Below are 21,639 nucleotides of genomic sequence, written 5' to 3'. Positions count from 1 at the left end.
CACACCACTACAATATACCGAATCAATGATAAGCGAATATTCAGTAAATCCATTAATTTTAAATGAGGGCATTTCACAAAATGAATACATCGCACTCTGTCCAGTTCATCACTGTCTCATGTTGATGGTGTGACTTATACCCAGTACATTACAAGAGCAACAAAAAAATGGCAAACTCACCATTTCAAGGACAAGGAGTCCAGGATGTATGTTTAATCCTTTCAGCTTGGCCATTTTGACGAAGCGGGCAAGTGACATCATCTAAATGAGGAGCTCTGTCATGTCATGAAAAAGAGAGACAGTCTAAGATGAACCTTTCAGACACATAACTCAAGACATGCTGTGCACACATCACTTTCTGTAACATGGAGTGGACTCCATGTTACAGTAACTAAAAACTAGAGACAGACACACAGTGGACGTCAAAGACAAAGAGTAGAAACTTAAGTAAAAAGACATTTTTATTTGTTTGAGAATATACAAAGCAGTGGATGAAGTAACCCGATGTCACGGCTGGAGAGTAAAGAGAGACAGTCTCGGACACAAAAGCGGGTCACCCAACCAACCATAAATGTAAACTCCGTAAGAAAATGGGGAAAAACAAACCAAAAAATTGTAAATGGTACAAACCTGCGCGGAATGCATACAGAACGAGACCAAAGCGTTAAGATTTAAGAGGGGTTGATTAACGTCGGCAAAACAACAGAAAGCCCACCCCAAACCAAAATGGTAGTGGCGTGGTGGCCCTTAATATCGTGAGCACCATCTGTTATGCTAACAGGGCGGCCGAGGATTGACTAGCAGCTTAAACACCAACAAAAGATTGCGCATCAACTAATAACGTTTATTATTATTATTATTATTATTAGCCCCAACTTAAAACTTATCTTTGGTCCTAGACGTGAACGTGAGCAGCTGCCTGAACGTTTGAGAAATCGGTTGGTCAGAGCTGACTTGATAGAGGTTGTGCTTACAAACAGAAGCAAGGAAATGGAAATCAACTCGTGTCATAGAATGGCCCCGTTTTGCACACATACAAAAAAATGCTCATTTTAAAGACCAATAAATAACATCTTGTAGAAAGAAAAATAGGGAAAAGATAAGGGCCATGATGTTTCACAACTCCAGTGCAATGTGAGAACATGGGAGGAGAAAAAAAGGGGGTGTGAACCTAGAAAAAGCACAAGCTCTACAACACCATGTTGACCAGTAAGACTGGGCTGCATACAGAACTGCCATTTTTTAAGCCTCCACTTCCGCCTCTTCTGAATCTCCATTTTCCTCTGTCTTCTGTTTTTTGGTGTCCGCTTTCTCCTACCAAGCAAAGAGGACAGCAAAATATTAAGATACAATAAGAAAACTTTTTAGTCTCACAATGGAGAAATTCTCAATTCACAGCAGCAAATTCATGAAAGGAAAAAATGTAGAACACAATATAGGAGATGTTGCAGCCACCCTAGGGGTGCCATCGAGAAGTGAAAATAACAAAATATCGTCATTAATTGTTTAAAAAAAACTTTACATTTTCCAAATACTTTATGTTCAATTGTAAAATTGATTGAAAGGTGGAAAATGAAATTTTAAAAATTAGAAGCGAATAATTGGATTGAGGTAGGTGTAGGAAATATTTCAATTCTGGAATATTTGTGACATTTTTCAAAACAGGATTTTTGCAACTTTTTGGGAAGTTGTAACAATTTAAATCCAACATCTTCATTGTTTTTCTTCCATGCTGGAATCAACTGTTTCAAAAACAATTCCTAGACTGGACCTGTGTGATCTCCACACTCAAAGCAGATGTTTGTATTTTTTTTTACTTTGCCGAAACAAAAGAACAAAATCAGGTAGTCTGCTCTCATGAAAGGACGACAGAAATTAGATAATTATTGTTGGGGCTGAAATCACCAGATTTTGACCATTTTAAACAACGGTGCTAAATTTTTTACATTAAACAATGGTGCTAAAGAATTTCTAGTTAATTATTTGTAATTGACAATTATCTTAATTTGATACCACCGGTTATGAATTTCTTTACTGTAGAGGGAAATGTGGCGATTTTTTAAAGATTTGTGAGTTTGGGGAATTAAAAGGTTTGAATTGGTTGAGAATTTAAAATGCCTTTTGTAAGAATGAGGCGGGGTGAGGTAATTCAAGTAGTTTAATTTTGTTGAGAAATGCTAAATTAATTGAATTTCACCGAGAATGTGGAATTAGCATATTTTGTATTTTTCATGGCAGGGAACGTGTTAAGTGGTTGGGAAACTGAGTTAAAAAAAATCGGATATATGGCGACACTGGAGTCGGCACACGTGACTCACCTCCTCTTTATCGGCAGCACGCTTCACTGGCTGTGCATTCGTCTCCTCAGCAGGGGGCGCCTCTTCCTCTGCAAAAAAGACTGAAGCGTTAGTGTTATTCAAACAAACCGGGATGTCAGTTCAAGGTAATGAGACTAAGAACAGGAACATCCATTTATCGTATAGTAAAATGGGTACCATCTCCATTTTTGTGCTCTTCCTCCGCTGGGGCGTCCTCAACTTTGTCACTGTGGTTCGCACCATTCTGAGGGGGACGAAATTGTAAAATGTAGTCCTGGTAGTTGGAATAATACTCCACAGAGACACGAAGGGTGAGGGGTGTAAGGGGTGCTTTCTACTCTCTGGAGGATTAACTACCCGAAGCAGCAGGCTATCTGGGAGGACACCCCCAATTGGAGGAGCCTCGCTTGGCAACATCTGTGCTATTTTCCACGAGGCACACAAAGAGCACGCGGGCAAGGCAGAATGGCGACACCTGCACGACGAGGGGGCTTCTCGCCATAAGACAAAAGCCCACACCAGCCCCCGCCTTTCCCTCTCTCTCCCCGGCGAAAGCTGCCAGCAAACTCACAGTTCCATTAGCAGGTGCGTCCTCATTCTCTGTCTTCTTCTCCTCCTCCTTCTTCTCCACTTCAACTTCTTTCTTCTCTTTCAGCTCCTAAATAAAAGGGTGTGAGCACGATAAAATATGATGCCATTCCTCTGTTCCGAGTTTGCCTCAACCGTGCTTTAGGCCTGTGACATTTAAAATCGATTAATTTGCCAGACAAATTCATTGGTTCTCCCCCCCCCCCGTTCTCCGCGGCGCACGCGCGTAAGACGTCAAAGGGCTTCTTGTGCTTTTCCCGCCCACAATAAAAAGCACCGGCTGCTTTCTCGGCGTCCCTTTTGTCTACATTCACCACCAAAAAGACAACGCACACGGCATTAAATGCCTACTTTTCAACTAAAAACGACAGAGGAGGCTTAAAATACGCAAAAAAACAGTCCCCACTCGACGTAGGCGTCGAGGTTAATTTTTAATCGTCGTTTTAACGCGATGCACTTCCAAAACCACCATTTTATCGCCAAAGCAGCCAAATGGTGAGCCGTGGCTAACACTTGCAACTTTATCAACGTGTTAAGCATAAAAGGCGCCGAGTCGGTGTGAGTACAAAAAAATGAATGAAAACGCACCTTTGCTGTAACCTCTGCAGTTGCGGTGGTATCAACAGCTGTGTCGGCCATGTCTTCTTTGACAGTGAGTTGATAGGGTCGTTTAATTCCTGATTTTGGGGGCTTTTTGTCGTCGTCGCCGCGGGTACGAGTCCAGTGACGCCGAGGGAGAAATGATGTCTGCTCGTGTCCGTTTTTTTCCGTGGGAGCTGCTTGAAAACCACTCTTGTTTGAGACAGAAACTCAACTCTGCGCCCGATTGGCCTGCAGCGACGCATCTGGCGTATGATTGGATGAGCCTCACGCCAGTTCTCGGATAAGCATCCGCCTTTCAGTCAATTTGTCGATGATTGGCCAGTGACTTTAAAGCGCGGCTTTCCTATGGCGGGTTTTGTTTGGTTATGTGTTTTTTAATTCAAACAATGGGATGCAAGTTGTTAAAGTTGCCAATGATATATTAATTATACAAACATTAAACATTAAACGTTGGTTATAAAGGCACGATGAAGGCGTGAAAAATCCAAGCAGACTATTTTGGATTTACTTTTTAGCACGCTCAGTGAAGATTGGTGTCAAATTACACTTGAGGAGGAATAAATTACGATAGTATGGTTTGAACCCGGCAAACAATGTTAACTTCTCGAATGAATTGTGTTTTTTTTGTTTGTAAACGTGCAGTTCTTTGAAAATTTGTTTCTGGAATTGTTTAAAGTAATTATGGTTTGGGTTCGTGAAAGGAATAGTGATTAAAAATATAAATGATTTAAATTGAATTCAAACACCGATGGAATACGTTAAAAGCAAAATAAGTGTACAAACCCCATACAATGTATAATATTAAACAAAGAAAATGGTTATGATGTGACCACGGCAACATTTTTAGCGTTAGCTTTTTATGGTTACTGGTGTCAAATTACACCATAACCGGAACAGTATGTAGCGACGTGCTGGGAACGAAAATGGACCCGGGAATACGCCTCGGTGGCAGCCGTCACGTGGCTCATAATAATCATTTTGTGTGTGCATGTGTGTGTGCGCGTGCGTGTGCAGGGGCTGGAGTGAAGGCCGTAATTTAACAGGGTTTATAATTGTTAGCCATCTTTGCATAGTAACATTTTTAAATACTATGTAGCCAAATCAAATGTATGCCTCATCTTCAATCGCTTGCATTTCAAAGCTGGTATTTGTGGCTTAGGTGCTGAAAGAATTACAAATTTGCTCCTTCAAAATGTCAAACCTTGTTCTTTGTAACAGTGGTTTTATACAATTTAACGTCAGTGAAAACATTTCAAAACCAACGATCTTTTTCCTGTTAATGACTAAGCTTCATAACCCGACCGACCTGTTTTATTTTCCTTCCTTAAGTTAACTTCCTTCTTCAACTGGCTCATCCAACTGTAAAACCAAAGGAAGTGACAACAGGCGCCCGTCCTGACTCAAGCCCGCCGCTTCAAATGAGGCCGGCACCCCGTAGGCCTTTCCCTGCAAATTATCAAGTGGAAGAAATAGCTTTCAAGGCAGATAGGAATCTGCAAATGTTAATGCTGTCTCACCTGTAATTATTTTTTCCGCGCGTGAAAAAAAAAATAAACATCTGTCATTGTTAGCCAGCTGTAGTTTAACGAAAGCTGCTTTCTCACTGCCTGTAAAATCCGGCCTTTTCTGCATTACAGCATTGATGCAGAAAGGAAGTCGGCGGTTGTATCAGAAGCCTTTTTCATACAAAGACGTAGCAAAATTGCTGCATGTACCTTATTTTCCAGTGTATAAGGCACACCCAAAAGCCTTCATTTTCCTCAAGAGATGGCCCTGCGCCTTATACACAGGTGCAACTTATATGTGATGTAATATTGAGCAAACTACTGTCAGCAGACACCGACTCAATTTTCCCACTGTCAAAGAAGTAGTGTAGACGACAACCTTTGAGGGGTTCACGATACAAAAAGAGAAACAAGTGAAGGACTTCCACTAATTCCATTAATGATATTAATTCAATTGTACATTACATATATTATATTGCTTTGAGTTTTGGAACCTGCTGCTTGCAGATTTGCCTCTCACACAGCACCACATCCTAAAAAGTCCTTCTGATACAAGCTCAGAAGCCAGAAATTCCACAAATCGCCTGCCAAAACTCCCTTCAGTGTTTGAACCTTCGACTGTATACAACAAATCACAGACACAAGGGCGGATGATCTTTTGATACAGAATGTCTAATTACATTGCTGTTGGATGGCAACAATTGCTTTAATCACAAAAGGCCTGGGAAAATGAACGTTGGGGCATTTAACTTCACACCCATGTTTTGACACTGCAGAATTTAAGTACAGTATTTGTCAGAAAATTGCCAAATTGCCCCCAACCCGTCCTCCTCATTCCGTGTTACTGAAAGTTATACTGAACATAGGGTATGGAAGAAAGTTGCAAACGTCAACTTTAAAAGGCAATGTAAAATCAACGAGAACCTAAACAGAGGCAAGATGACACACGTGTGAGCATGTCAAATATTTGGTTCCTCATAACTGACGCTGACTTCACTTAATTGAGTGGCACTGTTTGAAATATTCACTGAGTTCTGAATGAAGGCAATTTTGCAGCATGTCCGTGAAGAGGTTCATGCAGCATCACATCGTAGATTTATTTCAAAATGTTTTTAACGTACCCCTAGCGAGATATCTTGTCAAAAGCGTCTAATTTTAGCACATCTCCTGGGATCCTCACCCCCCCCCCCCCCTCTTTTTTTTTTTCTCGAAATCCACCGCCTCCCCGTCACTGCTGCAACCGCCTGCAGATTTCAAGGAAGCCTTTGGGGCCATAAGCCTATTTAGTGACTCACCTCCCCATCAGAAATATAATTACAAAAAATAATTATATGCAGTGTTCAAAGGCGCCTTGCAGGTTCTGGGACCTCTTTCGTCATTTGGATTGCTGACTTGTGCACAGTAAAGAGTAATTACTTTCTTTTTTTTTAATAGAATGAATTTTGAAGGCCATGATACATTTATGAAAAAATGTGATGCATGTTTTACAGTCATCCTCGGGTTACAGCGGTCCTGACATCAAACATTTTGTGGTTACTACAGTAGTTTGTAATTTGATTTCTTTACATTGAAGGCTTTGGGATGTTTTATTTTGTAATATTTACTGTAATTTTGAATTTATGATTGCACTGTTGAGTAAATGATTCACAACAACAAATTGTGGAGATTTAAACGCTCTCCCAAAACATGAATATCCAATGTTTTATAGTCTGTTAGATACGATACTGACTGGTGCAAAAGCCAGGAGAAATATAATGCAATATATAAAAATAAACTGAAATCCCAAATTTGTCGTTTGACGGAGTATGTTCATAATTTTCAAAGTTACAACTGGGACATAATCAACTAGTTTGAGGTCAGTTTCCAACGTGTTTTGTTTTTTTTAAATGATATTTTGTATGTTACTATATTTGTAGTTTTAAACTGATGACCGCATTCCATGAAATTAGCTTGTCACGCCTATCAGAGCGGACTCAGAAAAATGCTTCAAGAAGCTATGCCTGAAAAGAAAAAGGAAGTCTACCATTTTGGTGTAAAATGTTGAGTTATTCTCATTGTGTGTGGAACATGACAGCACAGATTAATGACTCAATTCCGCAGTGTTAAAACTTGACCGAATGCAAACATAAACAGAGGGAGGACCCTCGGTAACTGATAAGCATGAGTCAGGTGAAATATTGTGGGACTTATCGAGAAATTCCGATGAGGTTTTATTTGGACTGTAGTCCAAGAGAAGTCATATCAATGATAAGATTGTCTCTGCAAGTTCAAACCCTCTTTGGAAAGTGCAGATTGGGAAGCTTCTCTAATGGCCTGAGTGCTTACAATAGAGACATGGGAGTAACTCTGGGATGGTAGAAGGCATTACTCACTCACCAATCTAGAAGAGTGGAAAGTGGGCATCAACAGAATCAGGCAGATGAGTGAAGGTTGGGGGATTGGGGGTGGGTGGGGTGTCTGGATGGGTAAATTGTGAGATAATTTCCTTTCCTTCCTCATTTGCCTACCGCAACTTGTTTCCATTTATTTTTGTGCAGGTCAATGGAGACCCTGTATGGAGTCCACGCACAGGTAGCCAGCTAAGAAAGCAAAAGACATGCAATTGTACAAACAGTTTAACTGTCTACCGCTTTTTCCAGCTGCACAGGGGGGAGGGGCGGTGGAAACATGGCAAAAGGCGAAAAGAATCATTTACAAAAAACTAACCTCTGGATATTTTGTAAGTATGGAAATATTATTTCAAGACTCCCCCCCCCCCCCCCCCGAGTGTTCTCCCATACAGTGACATGGTCCGGATGGCAAGTCAGTTTCAAGCGCCTACATTTCACCTCCTTTTTATGAGGACAAAAGGCCTGACCTGACTTGTGGAATGCCAGCGCTCCAAGCAAAGTAGGGGCCCTTCAAAGAGCAAGGGTCAGGATTAGGTTTGGGGGGAAGGGAGGGTGTGGCCTGATAATTGGAAGAATTGGTTGCTGCAATCTGAGCTCTTTTGTTTTGAACTACGGGGGGTCCCGCATGGTTGAGCGGCCTTTCTCCTGTCGTCAGGCGATTCCTGCGGTGCTCAGGGGACAACATAAAGTTGACTTCTCACTTGGGATCACAGGGGGTTTGACTGATATGTCTATTATTATAATAATATTGAACGAAAAAAAAAAACATTCAAATATCCGCGTGGAAGAAACTTACAGTACATTAGACTCACAATGAGCAGTGGACTGTTTCCCAACTTTTTTGGAGCCAAGGCACAATTTTCACATTGAAAAAAAAAAAAAAAACTGCAAAAAATGCACAACATGTATTAACGCGATTCACCTAAAAAAAATGGCTGAACAGGTTAATTACTGTATTTTCCGTTGTATAAGGAATAACAATTTATTCGGGAATTGATAAGTGTCCCGATAAAGTGCTGGTCAGACCTATGGTGATGTTTTTTCCCCTTCCACGAGGGGGCAGCATTTGCCTTTTGTCCATGTTAGCACTTTGTTACAGCTCCAGCTGTTGTTTAAGCGCTATATTAATCTATATGCATGTATTCCATTGTATTTTGTACATCCGCCCCGATTTCAAGCTCAAATATGTCCAGACCCATATAACTTAAGAATTAACCTTTTTTTTTCTGGTGACAAAAGAGAATTAAATGTTTCTAACGCTGTATTGAATGTTTATGTAGTCCTAAAACTCAATATTCTGCGGGTCCTTCAATTTGAGTGAAAATGACAAATACCTTGGCACTGGAGTGGGCACATTTTTGCGCATCGTCTTGCAGTGAATGAGTTAAAAATGGGTTTACCCAGGATTGACATCACTACCAAATTCTCGTAAAGTGACATTTGGTGAGTTTACACGTCTTCAAAATGGGAGCGAATTTTACTAAAATTTTGCTTTGTTGGATTTTCAGCAATAGTAGCAACGTATGTGCAATACCAATGTGTCAACTAAAAGTATTTTCTTTGAAAATAGATGTCTGAAAACCAGACTCGGTGTGGCGCAGGAGACATTGGCAACATTCCCCAAGGCGTGTGCGGATCTTGTTGGTTGACTTGCCTTTTGTCACGTTGTTTCCGAGGATTAATGCTTTGATGAGGATTTGCAGAATTCTACAGTGTGTGCATATTTGGAACTGCTCCAAAAATAGAAAAAGAGACTTAAGATGTATTTGCTTGAAAAGATCAAAATGGTGCATTTTGCTGTTGGAAAAATGTGGTTATATATACATTTATTGAGGTAAGGAATTTTTGGCTTTCGACACGCAACAATGACATGAATGACAATTGCAGTTAATGAAGCTGTTGATTGCTGTTTCTAATTTGGTTGCTGGTGAACCTAAATGAAAAACAGAAGCATATGAGTGGTTGTTCTTTAGCTCCACCTAAGGACATCAGTGACGGAAAAGGGGCCTAATTTGACTGTGACCGCAAGGAACCAAAAAAATGAAACGGGCTTAGTTGCAATCCAGCAAATGATGTGAGACTTCATCTCAGGGAACATCGAAAATATTAACCCCCTGCAGTTTTAAATTGCATTTATTTCTATTTATTTATTTTGCCATGTTGGATAGTTTTGTGCAATTTGAATCCTGGGTATCTTTCTCTGTTTTTTCCCTCACTGGAGGGCAAGGTAAAGCACCAAGGCACATGCCGCTGGGCCAATTTTGTAGGCTCTGTTTCCAAGGCAACAGCCCAAAACAGTCATAAATCAAGAACTCTCTAATGCCTTCCTGATGTATTGCAAGTCCATAAATTGTGTGATTGTTGTTGTTTTCTCATGAAGAATATTAGAGGAAAAGTTGCAGTGAAGTATGTCTTTCTCCTCTGTGAACTTGAGCGCCATCCACTTTCTTTACCTCAAAGCTCCACCCTTCTCACGTCTGCGTGTAAGTGGAAATTTCCAGTCATTTTCAAAGCGTGGCAAGAAGCCGCTCCTCCTCCCTAGTCTCCTCCCGTTTGTGCGATTTTTCCCGCCTTGCGGCTTTTACCTGCCCCCAGATATCATGGCCTTTCACACTTGTCCAACCACGTTGGAACGACTTCACGCTGACACAAAACATGGGATCGTAATCATTTCCTTTCAAATGTAAGAACCAACGTTGAGTGCTTTTTTAAACCATTGGGCTTTGTGGAGGCTGTTGAGAATCTGGAGTATCTTGCCCTACGTTGAATAACTGAAGAGGTTCGACTACTTCAACTACCATTCGTAACAAACAATTGTTCATGGCTACCATGAACAATTGTTTGTTTGGAATGCTTTGCCAATCCTGTTTACGATTTCTGATACTCATGACAAACAATGGTTCAAATAACCACTTTTATATTATTCATATCCTATCAGCTATGTTGAGAGCAAACTTATGGGCTACTTGTGTAGTCCCAGTGGGCTACCTTGATGAGAACTTTTTTCTGCTACAAGAGGTTCTAGCATTCATCTCATGCAATACCTCAACAAGAGCAAGTGTGCCTTGGCTGTGCTGGACAAAAAAATGCCCCGAAAAACTTCAAACAAAAGACAAGAGGCAGCTGGAGAGGAGAACTTTAGCGTGTGCTCTCGTAGCATGAGGCGAGCTGACCTTAGCTCCATTGTGCAACTCCCAACAAAGAGCCATCTGCACAGCAACCAAAGCGGCGACGTAGAGGGAGTCGTACAAAGGGGAGAGAGAGACAAGGGGGTGGATGTGGGGGATTTTGGAAGTGAAAATAAACAACAACAATAACAATGTGAATTCAGAAATGCTGGAAGTTACCAGAAAGCTCCTCTGTCAGCAGACAAGGGGAGCTGCAAGCCTAATAACTCAAGTGCATATTTCCTGTCTGCAGCTTGATACAAACAAGGCAAACCCAAGCCAAATATGACGCTACAAGGGGGGCACGTTTTTTGCTGAAACTTCAGTTATACATGCGAATCCGTACACGCCGCTATCATGTTCGCACAAAGGCAAAATGGTGCCCGGGATATCCGCAACGATCTCCAAATGTTTCACAGGTAAAAACATGACAGTCGGGATTGCTTAGCAACAGTGGGAAGAAAAGAAATACATCAGCAGATTCCCGCCGTGCTGCCATCCAGCGGTCAAATTTTGGCAAATGTGAAAGAATAATTTCTAGGAAGGAGATACAGAATATGATATTTGCATACATAAAGATTGACTTGATTTAGGAAGGGGAGGGGGGAGCGTTTGAAAATGTTTCACAATCTGATTGGCTGGGAAATGTGCTCATGGTGTGTGGTTGCCTAGCAACACCCCTGAGATGTGGGTGAGAGGGTGGAAGGGAGGGTGGGAGTGCTGGTGGCGGCAGTGGCAGTAGCAATGGCTGCAAAGGGGTGGGGAGGGGGGGGTCTGTGTTAGACATACGTCATGGGGAGGGAAGGGCTTTGGGTGCAGGCGGAGGAAACTACCTGGCAATATTCCCAAAAAAACAAACAGTACGAGGGAGACAGAGCGGGAACTTTTTTTTATGAGCAAAGATAGTAGGGCACCAAGGTCTTCTCCACTCCCCTAACAAGACACTGCGCAAATGTCGCATAGAGTTCATGCAAGGGCGCTCACTCTAGCGCCTCCTCCAACAAACAACACTTCAGGTGACTGGTGTGGTTCCATAGTAGAAAAGTAAAGAATCCAGCCAATCAAGCCAATCAAGGTGTGAAAATAGGAAGTTGTTGAGCAAAAGGAAAGGTTAAAGTTACCGCCGAGGGGAGTGCTAAGAACCTGGGGTGGAGATTTCACTCCTCTCGCTATTGGTAGACCTTGCTGAAGGAGGAGGAGGTGAGTACATTGAGAGCTCTTTGTCATGAGCAGGAAATGAGACTGGTGTTGCGATTAACAAGGGAGGGTTTCTATGGAGATGCAGGGCCGTGTGCAGGCAAGGACGAAGCGGAGGAGGGGTTGGCGGCGAGAGTAGAATTTCAAAGACGCCAGCCTCTACTCCATCACGTTTCTCTGCTGGCTGTTTCCACGGCGCCCCCCCCCCCCTTTTATCTGATGTAATCTATTTAAGCCGAGAGTTGCAAGTGGGTTTATTTTAAATAAGCCCACCAAGCCATCGCTTCACCATTCAACCTAATGGTAGGAATAATAGTTCCATATCCGCTCCCCCCCAAAAAATCTTTAAAGCAACACCAGCTCCAGTCGATTACATCAGATTGACCCATTTATGTGCGCTCTCTTGTTTGAAGTATTCGATGCAGCATTTCGGTGATATTGCCTTCATTGGACTTCAAAACGGTACCAATTAAAAATCCTGATAAAGACTGAGCCAATTTATGAGTTTTTCAAGATGCCAGCTGGCATTCTTCCCATACTTTGTTTTGACTTGCAAATGACAATTTAAGATACTGTACGAGAACTGAATGGTGGCAGTGAGCTCACCTCATTTCACCACAAGCAGACGTTTGACAGTTCTCCCAAAAAGGGTATTCTGGATGTTTACTTCCAATCCCAGTTGACGTTAATCATGGAACAAAGCCTGAATCAAAAAGAAGAATGCATTGTGTATTAAAAACAGCCACATAACCATACTTGAGTCCCTTTAGCTTCATGCTATCAAATAACGTATTTTTTGTCTCACAGTTTGATGTTTAAAACTTGACTTGCATTTTCTCTAACAATCATGTCAACGTTTTAAAAACATTGAAGCTATATATAATACCAGAAAAAGAAAGATCAAGATTAATGTTTGTAAATGCAGCCAACATTGGACACACTAAACAAAATCAACACACTGTGATGACAAATATTGCATTCTATATCCAATTTTGATCCAAACTAATACAATCCTGGAGCTAAAACATCAAAGTTTGGAGTTATGGCTTTCAATTTCTTCTCCCAATTCAAAAGTTGGCATAATATTTCACATTTTACTGTTTTCAATGGGAGTGCCTTCATAGTGAAATAATAAATGTGTATTTTTTTCTATTGTTGGAAGATGGTGTGAAGGTCTTTCACAACCAACTTTGTGAGTTTTACTCTTAAATATCCGCACTCAGTTCTCAACACATTTTTAATCCAAGCATCAGAAGTGATGATTAAATCTGAGAGTTGACACTTCAATCACATTTTGATTGCCCACCCCCCCTCTTTCCAATTGCCATTGTCCAAATACTTTAAAACTGTACGTGACCTTTGAATCCCAAATATAGAAACATGCTTTGTGAATTGTTTCGCAATGCCGGCCGTACAAATATAGCATCCAGAAATAAAACACTGCTTTGAGTTTTTCAGGAAGCTGCTGTTTGGATAAGATGACATTTCAAAGACCCGAAGAGAGATTTCTCATATTGAGGTTCGACATCAACAATGTATTGACTCCCATGTATGCCACGAAGCAGAAAAAAAATATTCACTATAGTTATTGAATAAACTATATAAGATTATTCTTGGGATGGTTTTTCAAATTGAGGCAAGCTGGAACTTCAGGGGTGGTGCAGCAGCTTGACTATAATCAAGAAAAAAACTTGTTTTCAAACCTGCTAAAATTCAGCGACACGAAAGGCAAAATAGTACATCTAGTGTATTTTGAGGCGATTGCATTATTATAAACGCTGCAGATACACAATATCTGCAGCGTTTTCAAACGTCTAAGCTCCCTTCAGCAAAGTCAAAACAGATGTGTTGTTAATTCTTTTAGTCTAAAACACAGACTGTTGAGGCTGTAAAGTGTTTATCTTCCAATAACAAAGCGGAACAAAATCTAAATCTCAGTGTGTCAATTAGAATGCTAAAAGCTTTTTGCTGCCCCCAACCTTTGTGTTGGGGCATAGCAGCCAATATCACAGAGTGAAACCATGACAATTCGGGTTCAAAGCCAGATGGCTGTTTACACATTAAAAAGTAAAGATGGTCACTGCAGCGCATCTCTAAAGCTCAAAATAAAATTTTGCAAAATTGCAAGGAAGATTAGAATGAATGAAAAAAGCACAAAAAATAGACAAAAATTCAATCACCAGACACTCCTGGTGTACAAGCTACATTTAAAATGACCTCTTTTTAGACCAGGAATAGGAATCTACCACTCAGATCTGTCCTGTCACTGTTTCTTCTTGAATACGGGGGCTTGGTTTGAGGATTTTTGCTGGCAACTTCACACCTGAATTTTCTCTTTGCAGAACCTGGAAGGAAAATGAAGACCATCACACACAATATAACCGTTTCTTATGTAACAGACTGTAAAAAATAAAAACAAACTGACTCACCCGTTCCAATATTCTTCTGCGGAGTTCCTCCTGGGAGAGCGGCCGCTCGTCCTCATCGGTGACAAGCAAGTCGCTCGGGTCACAATCCACACTAGGGAGGTCAGAAAACACATCCGTCAGCATAGAGCCTGTACGTGCACAAATATTAAATTATCTTAATGGAAAAAAAAACTAAACCTCTGGACTGAAGATTGAATGGTAATATTGTCTTCTTGGCCAAAAAGAAATCTGGGCAGATTGTGATTGGAGGGGTGGTCGTCTTTGCCATTTTCCTGTAATTGTGATTAAAACGAAAATTATGCTTGGCACGTGAACAGAGTGGTGATTTTATAAAAAAAAAAGAAATCGAACATATGACAGTCACTGCCACTGGGTTCACACATATTAATTTCACACTTTCAGCCATGAGCATTACCTTGCTATCGAGGAAAGCCTGTATGGTGAGAAGCTGGTTGGTCTTCTGCTCCACCAAACCCAAGTAGGGCATAATATTGGTGTTACTGATGGAGTCCTCCATGTCACACTCCACTTTAGAGACAATACAGTTCACTCCTGTGAAAATTGAACAAGATTCTTTCCTACTCTGTTTGACATAAGCACATATTCACTGGTCATATTATTGGGTATACAGTTTAGTTCATTGTTGTATTTGTGTGATGATATCTACAGGGCACCCCAGACCTGTTTTAACCTCTTCCAGGACTTTGCTTAAGATGGTGGCACGGTTTTCAAAGTCCTCAGTTTGTAACTCGATATATTTCTGCCGTGCATCGATGTCCCTCAGTAAAGCGTGGTGGTCTTGTTCCTGTTGCAAACCTCTCATTTGAAATTCCTCAATCTCTCTCTGGATCTGAATTAGAAACATTTTGAAAAATGTAGAGTAACACGCATACGGTGTGATGGTGTGGCCATGCTTTGAGACACAACTCACCTGGTTGATTTCATCCCTCACAATCTCAGCTTCGTTGCTTTGGTCATTTACAAAGTTGAAAAGTGCAAAGTTACGGTCTTCAGCTATTAAAAAAAACAACAAAATAGCCGGTAAAATATGCAAAAACAAGCTGTATCAATATTTAAAAAGTCACCAATATAATAGAAACAGCCCTTAATATAATGCAGTGCAGTTCTACACTACAGTTCACCATGAAGAATAAATCAAACATTTGAACCCCAGGAAACTAATGCATTCTTACATTATAGAAAAGAAAATAAGTTGAGCATTGTTAAAAATTCACAAGATTTGTTGTAATAGTAACCATTTTCTTAAAAAAAATGTTAACCCCAAAACATTCTACTCATAACTTTCATTGAATTACTGTAATGTATGTTCTGTAGCCACAAAGGGGCATATATATCTTCTTGTGCCGGTCCCAAGCCCGGATAAATACAGAGGGTTGTGTCAGGAAGTAAAAGCTTGGCCAAAACAAACATGCAGATCAAACCTCTAAAGATGGAGGACACTGATTTGCTGTGGCGACCCCTTGAAGGGAAAAGCCGATAGGAAAAGAAGAAGATGATTCATATTTTCAATATTTGAACCAGCTTTTGAAAGAAAACACATGCAACATTTTAAGTTGAAATATTACAAACGTTACTAAAATATGTCTTCTAAAAAAATAAAAATAAATAAAAAACTTTGTGTGAGAAAATTATTGTATATCATTCCAAAAGATAGAGTAGCTATTTCAGACAACTGAGGAAAAAAAATAAACTAAATTACAACAAATACCATTCATTTTGTTTCTTTCTGATATATACTGTATATCCATCCACCTATGTTCTGATCTGCTGATCTTCACAAGGGTCGCAGGGCTTATATATAATTATGCTTGAATTCAATAAGAACATTGACATTGTGCCCATGCCTTTGTTGATTGGCCGGAAGAACTTAGATGATTCAACTGCCTGCCACATCTGGGACCCATTTTGGCTCATGTCAAAGAAGTCAAATAGGGTTCCTTGCTCTAGTGAGTGCTACAAATGTGCCCTGATCACATTTGGCTCTCAACAACAGTATAGCAGAAGCTGACATTGGATATACCTTGGATAAAACTGCTGACAAGCAATTCTGGATCAGCCTCTCCTGTCACAGACTGAATTCTCTGAAAAAACGCCTCCATGTCGTCTGACGAACCCTCACTCAAATCTTTATTTCCCTGCTCCTTCAAACTTGAGACTGGTTGATGAAACAACAAATATTAGAAGGAAGACACAATGAGGGAGAGTCATGGGCAAATTTTCACAGCACCGTTTCGAATACAGTATATCTCTGACCTTGTGCTGTCCCATCCTGGCCCATTTTCTCATTGTATTTTGTGGTGATAAAGTCTCTGAGGCCAGTCTCATGTGAAATAATCCTCTCCAGCTCCTTCATCTCTGTGTTGTACTGGGCAAGGTCCTTCTCTGCTTTCTCTCGCATTATTGCCAACTTGGACTGAGCTTCCACTCTAAATACACAAAATACAACCATGATTATTACACATTGTGTGTTTGTTATGAATATAAAAATATAAACCCACAATACAATATATTTCAATGCTACCCTGAAAGGAGATGCCATTTTTTCCCAATATCATCTACTCCTCCACTCGGGTAAACACAGGTTTCTGATTCACAATGTATTGTGTTGACAAACACAATATTAATCATAATTGGGTGTTTATATTAGATAGTCTGCATAGAATTTATTGGTTGACTTCCGCTTTAATTGAAATATTTGTTTTAATAAAATATTTCAGTTACGTTTCACTGAATTCCACATCATGTCTTTAGTATGATAGTCCAGTTCTTCTAACAAATATATTGGTGACAGAATTGGAATATACTTCGGGGCGTTATAATTACCGGTACCGGTAATTTATTGCCGCACAATACATTACGTACAAGTAAATGGAGGGATCCCGGTTAAAGATGGCGGCTCTGTCGTCATGCCCTGAACCACCGAGGCTATCTTTTCGTTTAAAATAATTGCTGTGTTATTAAATGTATAATCAATTTTTCTCTGTCAAACACTAACAAGAAAATCTAATCACGTGGATGCAGATGTGTTTTTTAAATTAGATATTCAATAACATTGAGTAAATGCGGCAAACCTTTTTTTTTTCAGTGTGACGGTTCGCACATAACACTGCGCTTCTTCTACCATTGGGCCAATGGAGCACCACACTGCCACATGCTGGCAATGGAAATATACTTTATTGACTCCATTGCGCTTTCTCACTTGTCTAGCCAACGACAAAGACTAAACATGTCACACAGATAGATTGAGTAAAACAGACAGTTAACTTGTGCAGTACATGTCTGATGAAATATGCATGTTTGGCACTCCTTAGACAAATAGCAATATCGATTGTTTAAGTGGAACAGTCTACATTTGTAATTTATGTACATAATGCAATGCCTGTTTTCCCTTCTCACAGGAAAAATGCAAAATCTGTTTTTTTTCTCTTGAATTTTAATGATGAATTCATTGACACGATTGGATTAAAAGAAAATCAAAATAAAGCTCAGACCACATACGTAACTGCAATGGAATAAAAACCATTTAATTAAATCATGATTATTATTTTTGAAACTTTACACATGAATTCAATTCAATTTTGTGGCATTAGATTGCTAATTCTGGGACTATTAAGGGCTTTCTGATCCTGATGCAATTCGTACTTTTGATTGAACAACATTTGTAGTTTGTCTTAAAGGACAACTGACGTCTCCGGACAAGTTGTGTCCATAATTTGTAATATGGCTTCAAATGACTTCTACTGGGCGTATTTTAATAAGATTCCACTGCATATAGCTATATTTTACGTTTTAAGACTCGCGCTGAACCATCAGGAAGTCTTGTTTTTGAGTTGGCTACGCGTCCTCACGTGACGTCAGAAAAGGACCGCCTCCTGACCGTAAAAAAGACGCATTGTAGCGTCTTTCCATCACATCAATGTATTTTGCTGTACTGTTTTTTTAAACCCTTGTGTTACATCCAAAAGCCGCCAGCAGAGGGAGTCCAAGCTCCATGCAAGGAATGTTTCAGCATGTGGAAACGGGCTGATTCATTCCTCACAGGAGCTGGTCGTCATTTTTCTGCCTCTTTTGTGGGACGTTACATTGCAGTCCAGATGCCTCAAAATGACACGGAAGGACTTCTTTAATCGATGGCAAACATGTATGCTTTCCTCTTCAGAACTATTCGAATCATATTCATAACTGGATATATAACAAGAAAGCATATTATCCGAATCTGAAGCCATTGTTTTTATTCTCCAGCAATGCAAAACGTCTTGGCGTGACGTCACGAACTGGGGGCGGGACTTTCTGAAAATGCCCGATTCGCAGCTCAATTTTTTGCAGATTTTGGACACTTTAAGTCATTTTTATTGGTGTTTTGCATTTGACTAAAAATATCATACTGCGTGTTTTGGGTATTTTAGATGCTATAAAACGTTTTTCTGATGTCAGTTAAAAAACAAAAATTGTGACGTCGGTTGCCTTTTAAACCTTGTACCTTGCATCGTGGGCTGCGGTCGACAGATTAATTGCTTGACCAGTCTTCTTCCTGACATCCTGGAGCTCCTGCGGCAAGCAACCAAAAATAACTTATACAGTAAAGTCTCGATATATCGATATCGGATATATCGATAGTCCCGGTTATATCGATACTATTTCTATGCACGCACGGAGAAAATTACATGCAAACAGGGTCGGATATATCGATAGTCCCGGTTATATCGATATTTTTTCGGACTCCCTTGAATATCGATATAACGAGACTTTACTGTAGTTAGGGAAGATGTTGCTAGGATGCTGTGGGGCTTAGAAAATATGCAGAGATGCTCACCTGGACCAGCCTGTCTTGTAGCCGCTGGAAACGAACACGCTCAATATTAAGAGTCTGCAGCTCCTCCCGGAGGAGGCTGTTCTTGGTCAGCTGCTCATTGAATCGGGTTAAGGCCTAATGAGACACATTTGAGTTGGTATTTTTATGCTATTATGTAGAGACACACAGCTAAAGATGAGATTTGATATTTACTCCTTGAAGTTTGTTCTCCATTGTGCATATGGCCTCCTGATTCCGCCTTTGGGCAGACCTTTGGATGTCACTTGTGTTGGCATTCCCTTTCCTCTGCTCCTTCAGCTTAAACTCCATGTTTGAAATCTGACCAAATGACACACAGAACACAATCTCACTTAAAGGACAACCGACGTCACTTTTTGTTTTTTAACTGACATCAGAAAAACGTTTTATAGCATCTAAAATACCCAAAACACGCAGTATAATATTTTTATTCAAATGCAAAACACCAATAAAAATGACTTAAAGTGTCCAAAATCTGCAAAAAATTGAGCTGCGAATTGGGCATTTTCAGAAAGTCCCGCCCCCAGTTCGTGACGTCACGCCAAGACGTCTTGCATTGCTGAAGAATCAAAACAATGGCTTCAGATTCGGAGAATATGCTTTCTTGTTACACATCCAGTTATGAATATGATTCAAATAGTTCTGAAGAGGAAAGCATACATGTTTGCAATCGATTAAAGAAGTCCTTCCGTGTCATTTTAAGGCAACATTGGGGGAAAATCTCTCACCCAAAAAAAGAGGCACAAAATGGCGACCTCCAGTGGCCACCTCCGCTTCCACAGGCTGATAAATTCCTTATATGGAGCTTGGATGCCCTCTTCTGGCGGCTTTTGGGTGCAACACGGTTGTCAGACCAAACATGTACAGCAAAATACATTGACGTGATGGAAGGACTGCTACAATGTGTCTTTTTTCGGTCAGGGGGCGGTCCTTTCGTGACGTCACGTACGGACTCGTCACCAACTCAAAAACAAGACTTCCTGAATATTCAGCATGAGCCTTAAAACGTAAAATATAGCTATATGCGGTGGAATCTTATTAAAATACGCTCAGTAGAACTCATTTGAAGCCATTTTACATATTATGGACACAACTTGTCCGGAGACGTCGGCTATCCTTTAAGGGAAACAGACAATTTACATTTTGTCAATCAGTATGCGGACACATATTGTAACATACAAATACCCTATACACAAATCTGCTGCTTCTCAACATTAATCACACTTTGATTAGCTTTTAGCTCAACGTGAAATTGTTTCATAGTTGTTTCACTGTGTGTATTTAATTTGTAGTTATTTTATTTTGTGTGTATGATGTAGATTTGTCGTACATTTGGTAAAAATTGTGTTTACACGGGCAGTTTGGGAAATTTTCATTTGATTGTTTAATCACCTTTAACAGGTGAGTACGCACACCAGACACTCAACTGTCATTCACCTCTTTTTCCAGCTCTTTTTGATGTTGCTTTTCTTTCTCCAGCTCCCCCTCCAGGCAGTCACTCTGCTCCAGCAGCACTTGAAAGCTCTCTGCATCCCTTTTGTCCTTCTTTTGACGGGTCAAGCTCTTATAAGCACCAAGCTTATGCCGAAGGTCCTCCTGCTCGGCAGTCAGCTTCTCTATCTCCTGTCTTTCAACACAAACACAGAGTCATGCATGAAAAAAGAAGAAAAAAACCCACAAATTTTCTTCTTACTGTTGTTTGTGAATTTGCTGCCGGGCCTGAATGCCGTAGGCTTGCCTGGCTGCATCCAAGATCCGATACTGTCTCAGCAGTTTAGATTTCTCTAATTCTGCTGAAAAAACACACAAGCTTCTGCACACATATTCAAAATGGATCTTGTCATGTGGAACACACAAACACCAACAGTCGCCTTTTTATGTACAGTACTGCTGCACTATTCAGAGAGATTTATTACAATAGTTGGATAAAAATCTACATTTGGAAAATAACAAATGGCTTTCCTTTTAACAACTCTTGAATTGGATTTCAGGGTATATATCGGTGTGACCTTAGGATTATTTTAAAGACATATTTTAGCTCTGCACTGTATTACCTGTACCATCAGCGTCTACATCACTACTGTCTGAGCGGGCACTTCTGGTTGCTTTCCCGCTGGACATGTTCACACAGCACTCTACAGGACAAAAATAGTTGAAAACGTTTACTCATTCTGGAAAAAAAAACCAGTGATGTCGGCGTATTGTTTTCGTCTGCATATTTGAATTTACCAGGTGTTAATGGCGATATCAGTATGACGTTTATTTTACCCAGGTAATAATAAATTCGTGTGGGCAACTACAAACTGTACTACTAAAATACTCGCTTAAAATTACGGTAACTGTAAGTATGTTCGATCGACACTCGAATAAAAGTAATCTTACCCGTGACAAAGCGATTATACGGTGAATATCCTCGGTAGAACTTTCCAAGAGGAGAGCGGTAACTTGAGTTGGTAGTAACTGTCGCTAAGTTGCGTGAAACTTCATTTCCCGGCATGCACTGCGCGAGCAACATTTTGGTGGGTGAGCTTTTTAGCTCTACAATTATCCTTATTTGTCTTGTTGTGGTTGCACTGTCAATATGTAGTTT

General features: G+C 40.3%; 2 protein-coding genes across 4 annotated transcripts; both read right to left on the bottom strand.

The window, feature by feature from the left end:
- Positions 1-443: 443 nt before the first annotated feature.
- Positions 444-3,678, bottom strand: LOC148890422 (uncharacterized). The gene is made up of 5 exons (XM_089010080.1): positions 3,495-3,678; positions 2,890-2,976; positions 2,496-2,562; positions 2,319-2,386; positions 444-1,314 (listed from the first exon to the last, which is right to left on the bottom strand). The coding sequence occupies exons 1-5, from the start codon at positions 3,543-3,545 to the stop codon at positions 1,243-1,245; spliced, it is 345 nt and encodes a 114-aa protein (XP_088866206.1). The 5' UTR covers positions 3,546-3,678; the 3' UTR covers positions 444-1,242.
- A 7,612-nt stretch (positions 3,679-11,290) lies between these two features.
- Positions 11,291-21,496, bottom strand: odad1 (outer dynein arm docking complex subunit 1). Of its 3 annotated transcripts, none has more exons than XR_016116610.1 (15): positions 21,432-21,496; positions 21,104-21,184; positions 20,743-20,842; positions 20,487-20,676; positions 19,224-19,349; positions 19,032-19,145; positions 18,699-18,766; positions 16,472-16,644; positions 16,239-16,373; positions 15,129-15,211; positions 14,879-15,047; positions 14,613-14,749; positions 14,198-14,469; positions 14,015-14,113; positions 11,291-12,471 (listed from the first exon to the last, which is right to left on the bottom strand). XR_016116610.1 is itself a non-coding variant. In XM_089010078.1 (15 exons), the coding sequence occupies exons 2-15, from the start codon at positions 21,168-21,170 to the stop codon at positions 14,018-14,020; spliced, it is 1,644 nt and encodes a 547-aa protein (XP_088866204.1). In that variant the 5' UTR covers positions 21,171-21,184; positions 21,432-21,496; the 3' UTR covers positions 11,291-14,017. The 3 variants fall into 3 exon arrangements, 2 of the variants coding, with proteins under 2 accessions (XP_088866204.1, XP_088866205.1); XM_089010078.1 differs by having other exon boundaries at positions 11,291-14,113; positions 14,198-14,288; positions 14,375-14,469; XM_089010079.1 differs by having other exon boundaries at positions 11,291-14,113; positions 14,198-14,288; positions 14,375-14,469; positions 20,743-20,839.
- Positions 21,497-21,639: the final 143 nt, after the last annotated feature.

The sequence above is a fragment of the Hippocampus bargibanti genome, linkage group LG12, assembly GCF_051943395.1.
Source record: "Hippocampus bargibanti isolate YZ-2025 linkage group LG12, ASM5194339v1, whole genome shotgun sequence".
Taxonomy (NCBI): Eukaryota; Metazoa; Chordata; class Actinopteri; order Syngnathiformes; family Syngnathidae; genus Hippocampus; species Hippocampus bargibanti.
The sequence above is the reverse complement of the archived record's forward strand: the minus strand, read 5'-3'. Positions and strand labels throughout refer to the sequence as shown.

Bases quoted from the DNA above. Each gene is read 5' to 3' on its own strand.
- LOC148890422 (XM_089010080.1), bottom strand. From the start codon at position 3,545: ATGGCCGACACAGCTGTTGATACCACCGCAACTGCAGAGGTTACAGCA. The intron at 2,563-2,889 runs GTGAGTTTGCTG...CGTCCCCCTCAG, and splicing joins ACGCACCTGCTAATGGAACT to AATGGTGCGAACCACAGTGA. The intron at 1,315-2,318 runs GTGAGTCACGTG...TTTGCTTGGTAG, and splicing joins GTGCTGCCGATAAAGAGGAG to GAGAAAGCGGACACCAAAAA.
- odad1 (XM_089010078.1), bottom strand. From the start codon at position 21,170: ATGTCCAGCGGGAAAGCAACCAGAAGTGCCCGCTCAGACAGTAGTGAT. The intron at 20,843-21,103 runs GTAATACAGTGC...GTGTTTTTTCAG, and splicing joins TGTAGACGCTGATGGTACAG to CAGAATTAGAGAAATCTAAA. The intron at 16,645-18,698 runs GTACAAGGTTTA...TTGTGTATTTAG, and splicing joins ACCGCAGCCCACGATGCAAG to AGTGGAAGCTCAGTCCAAGT.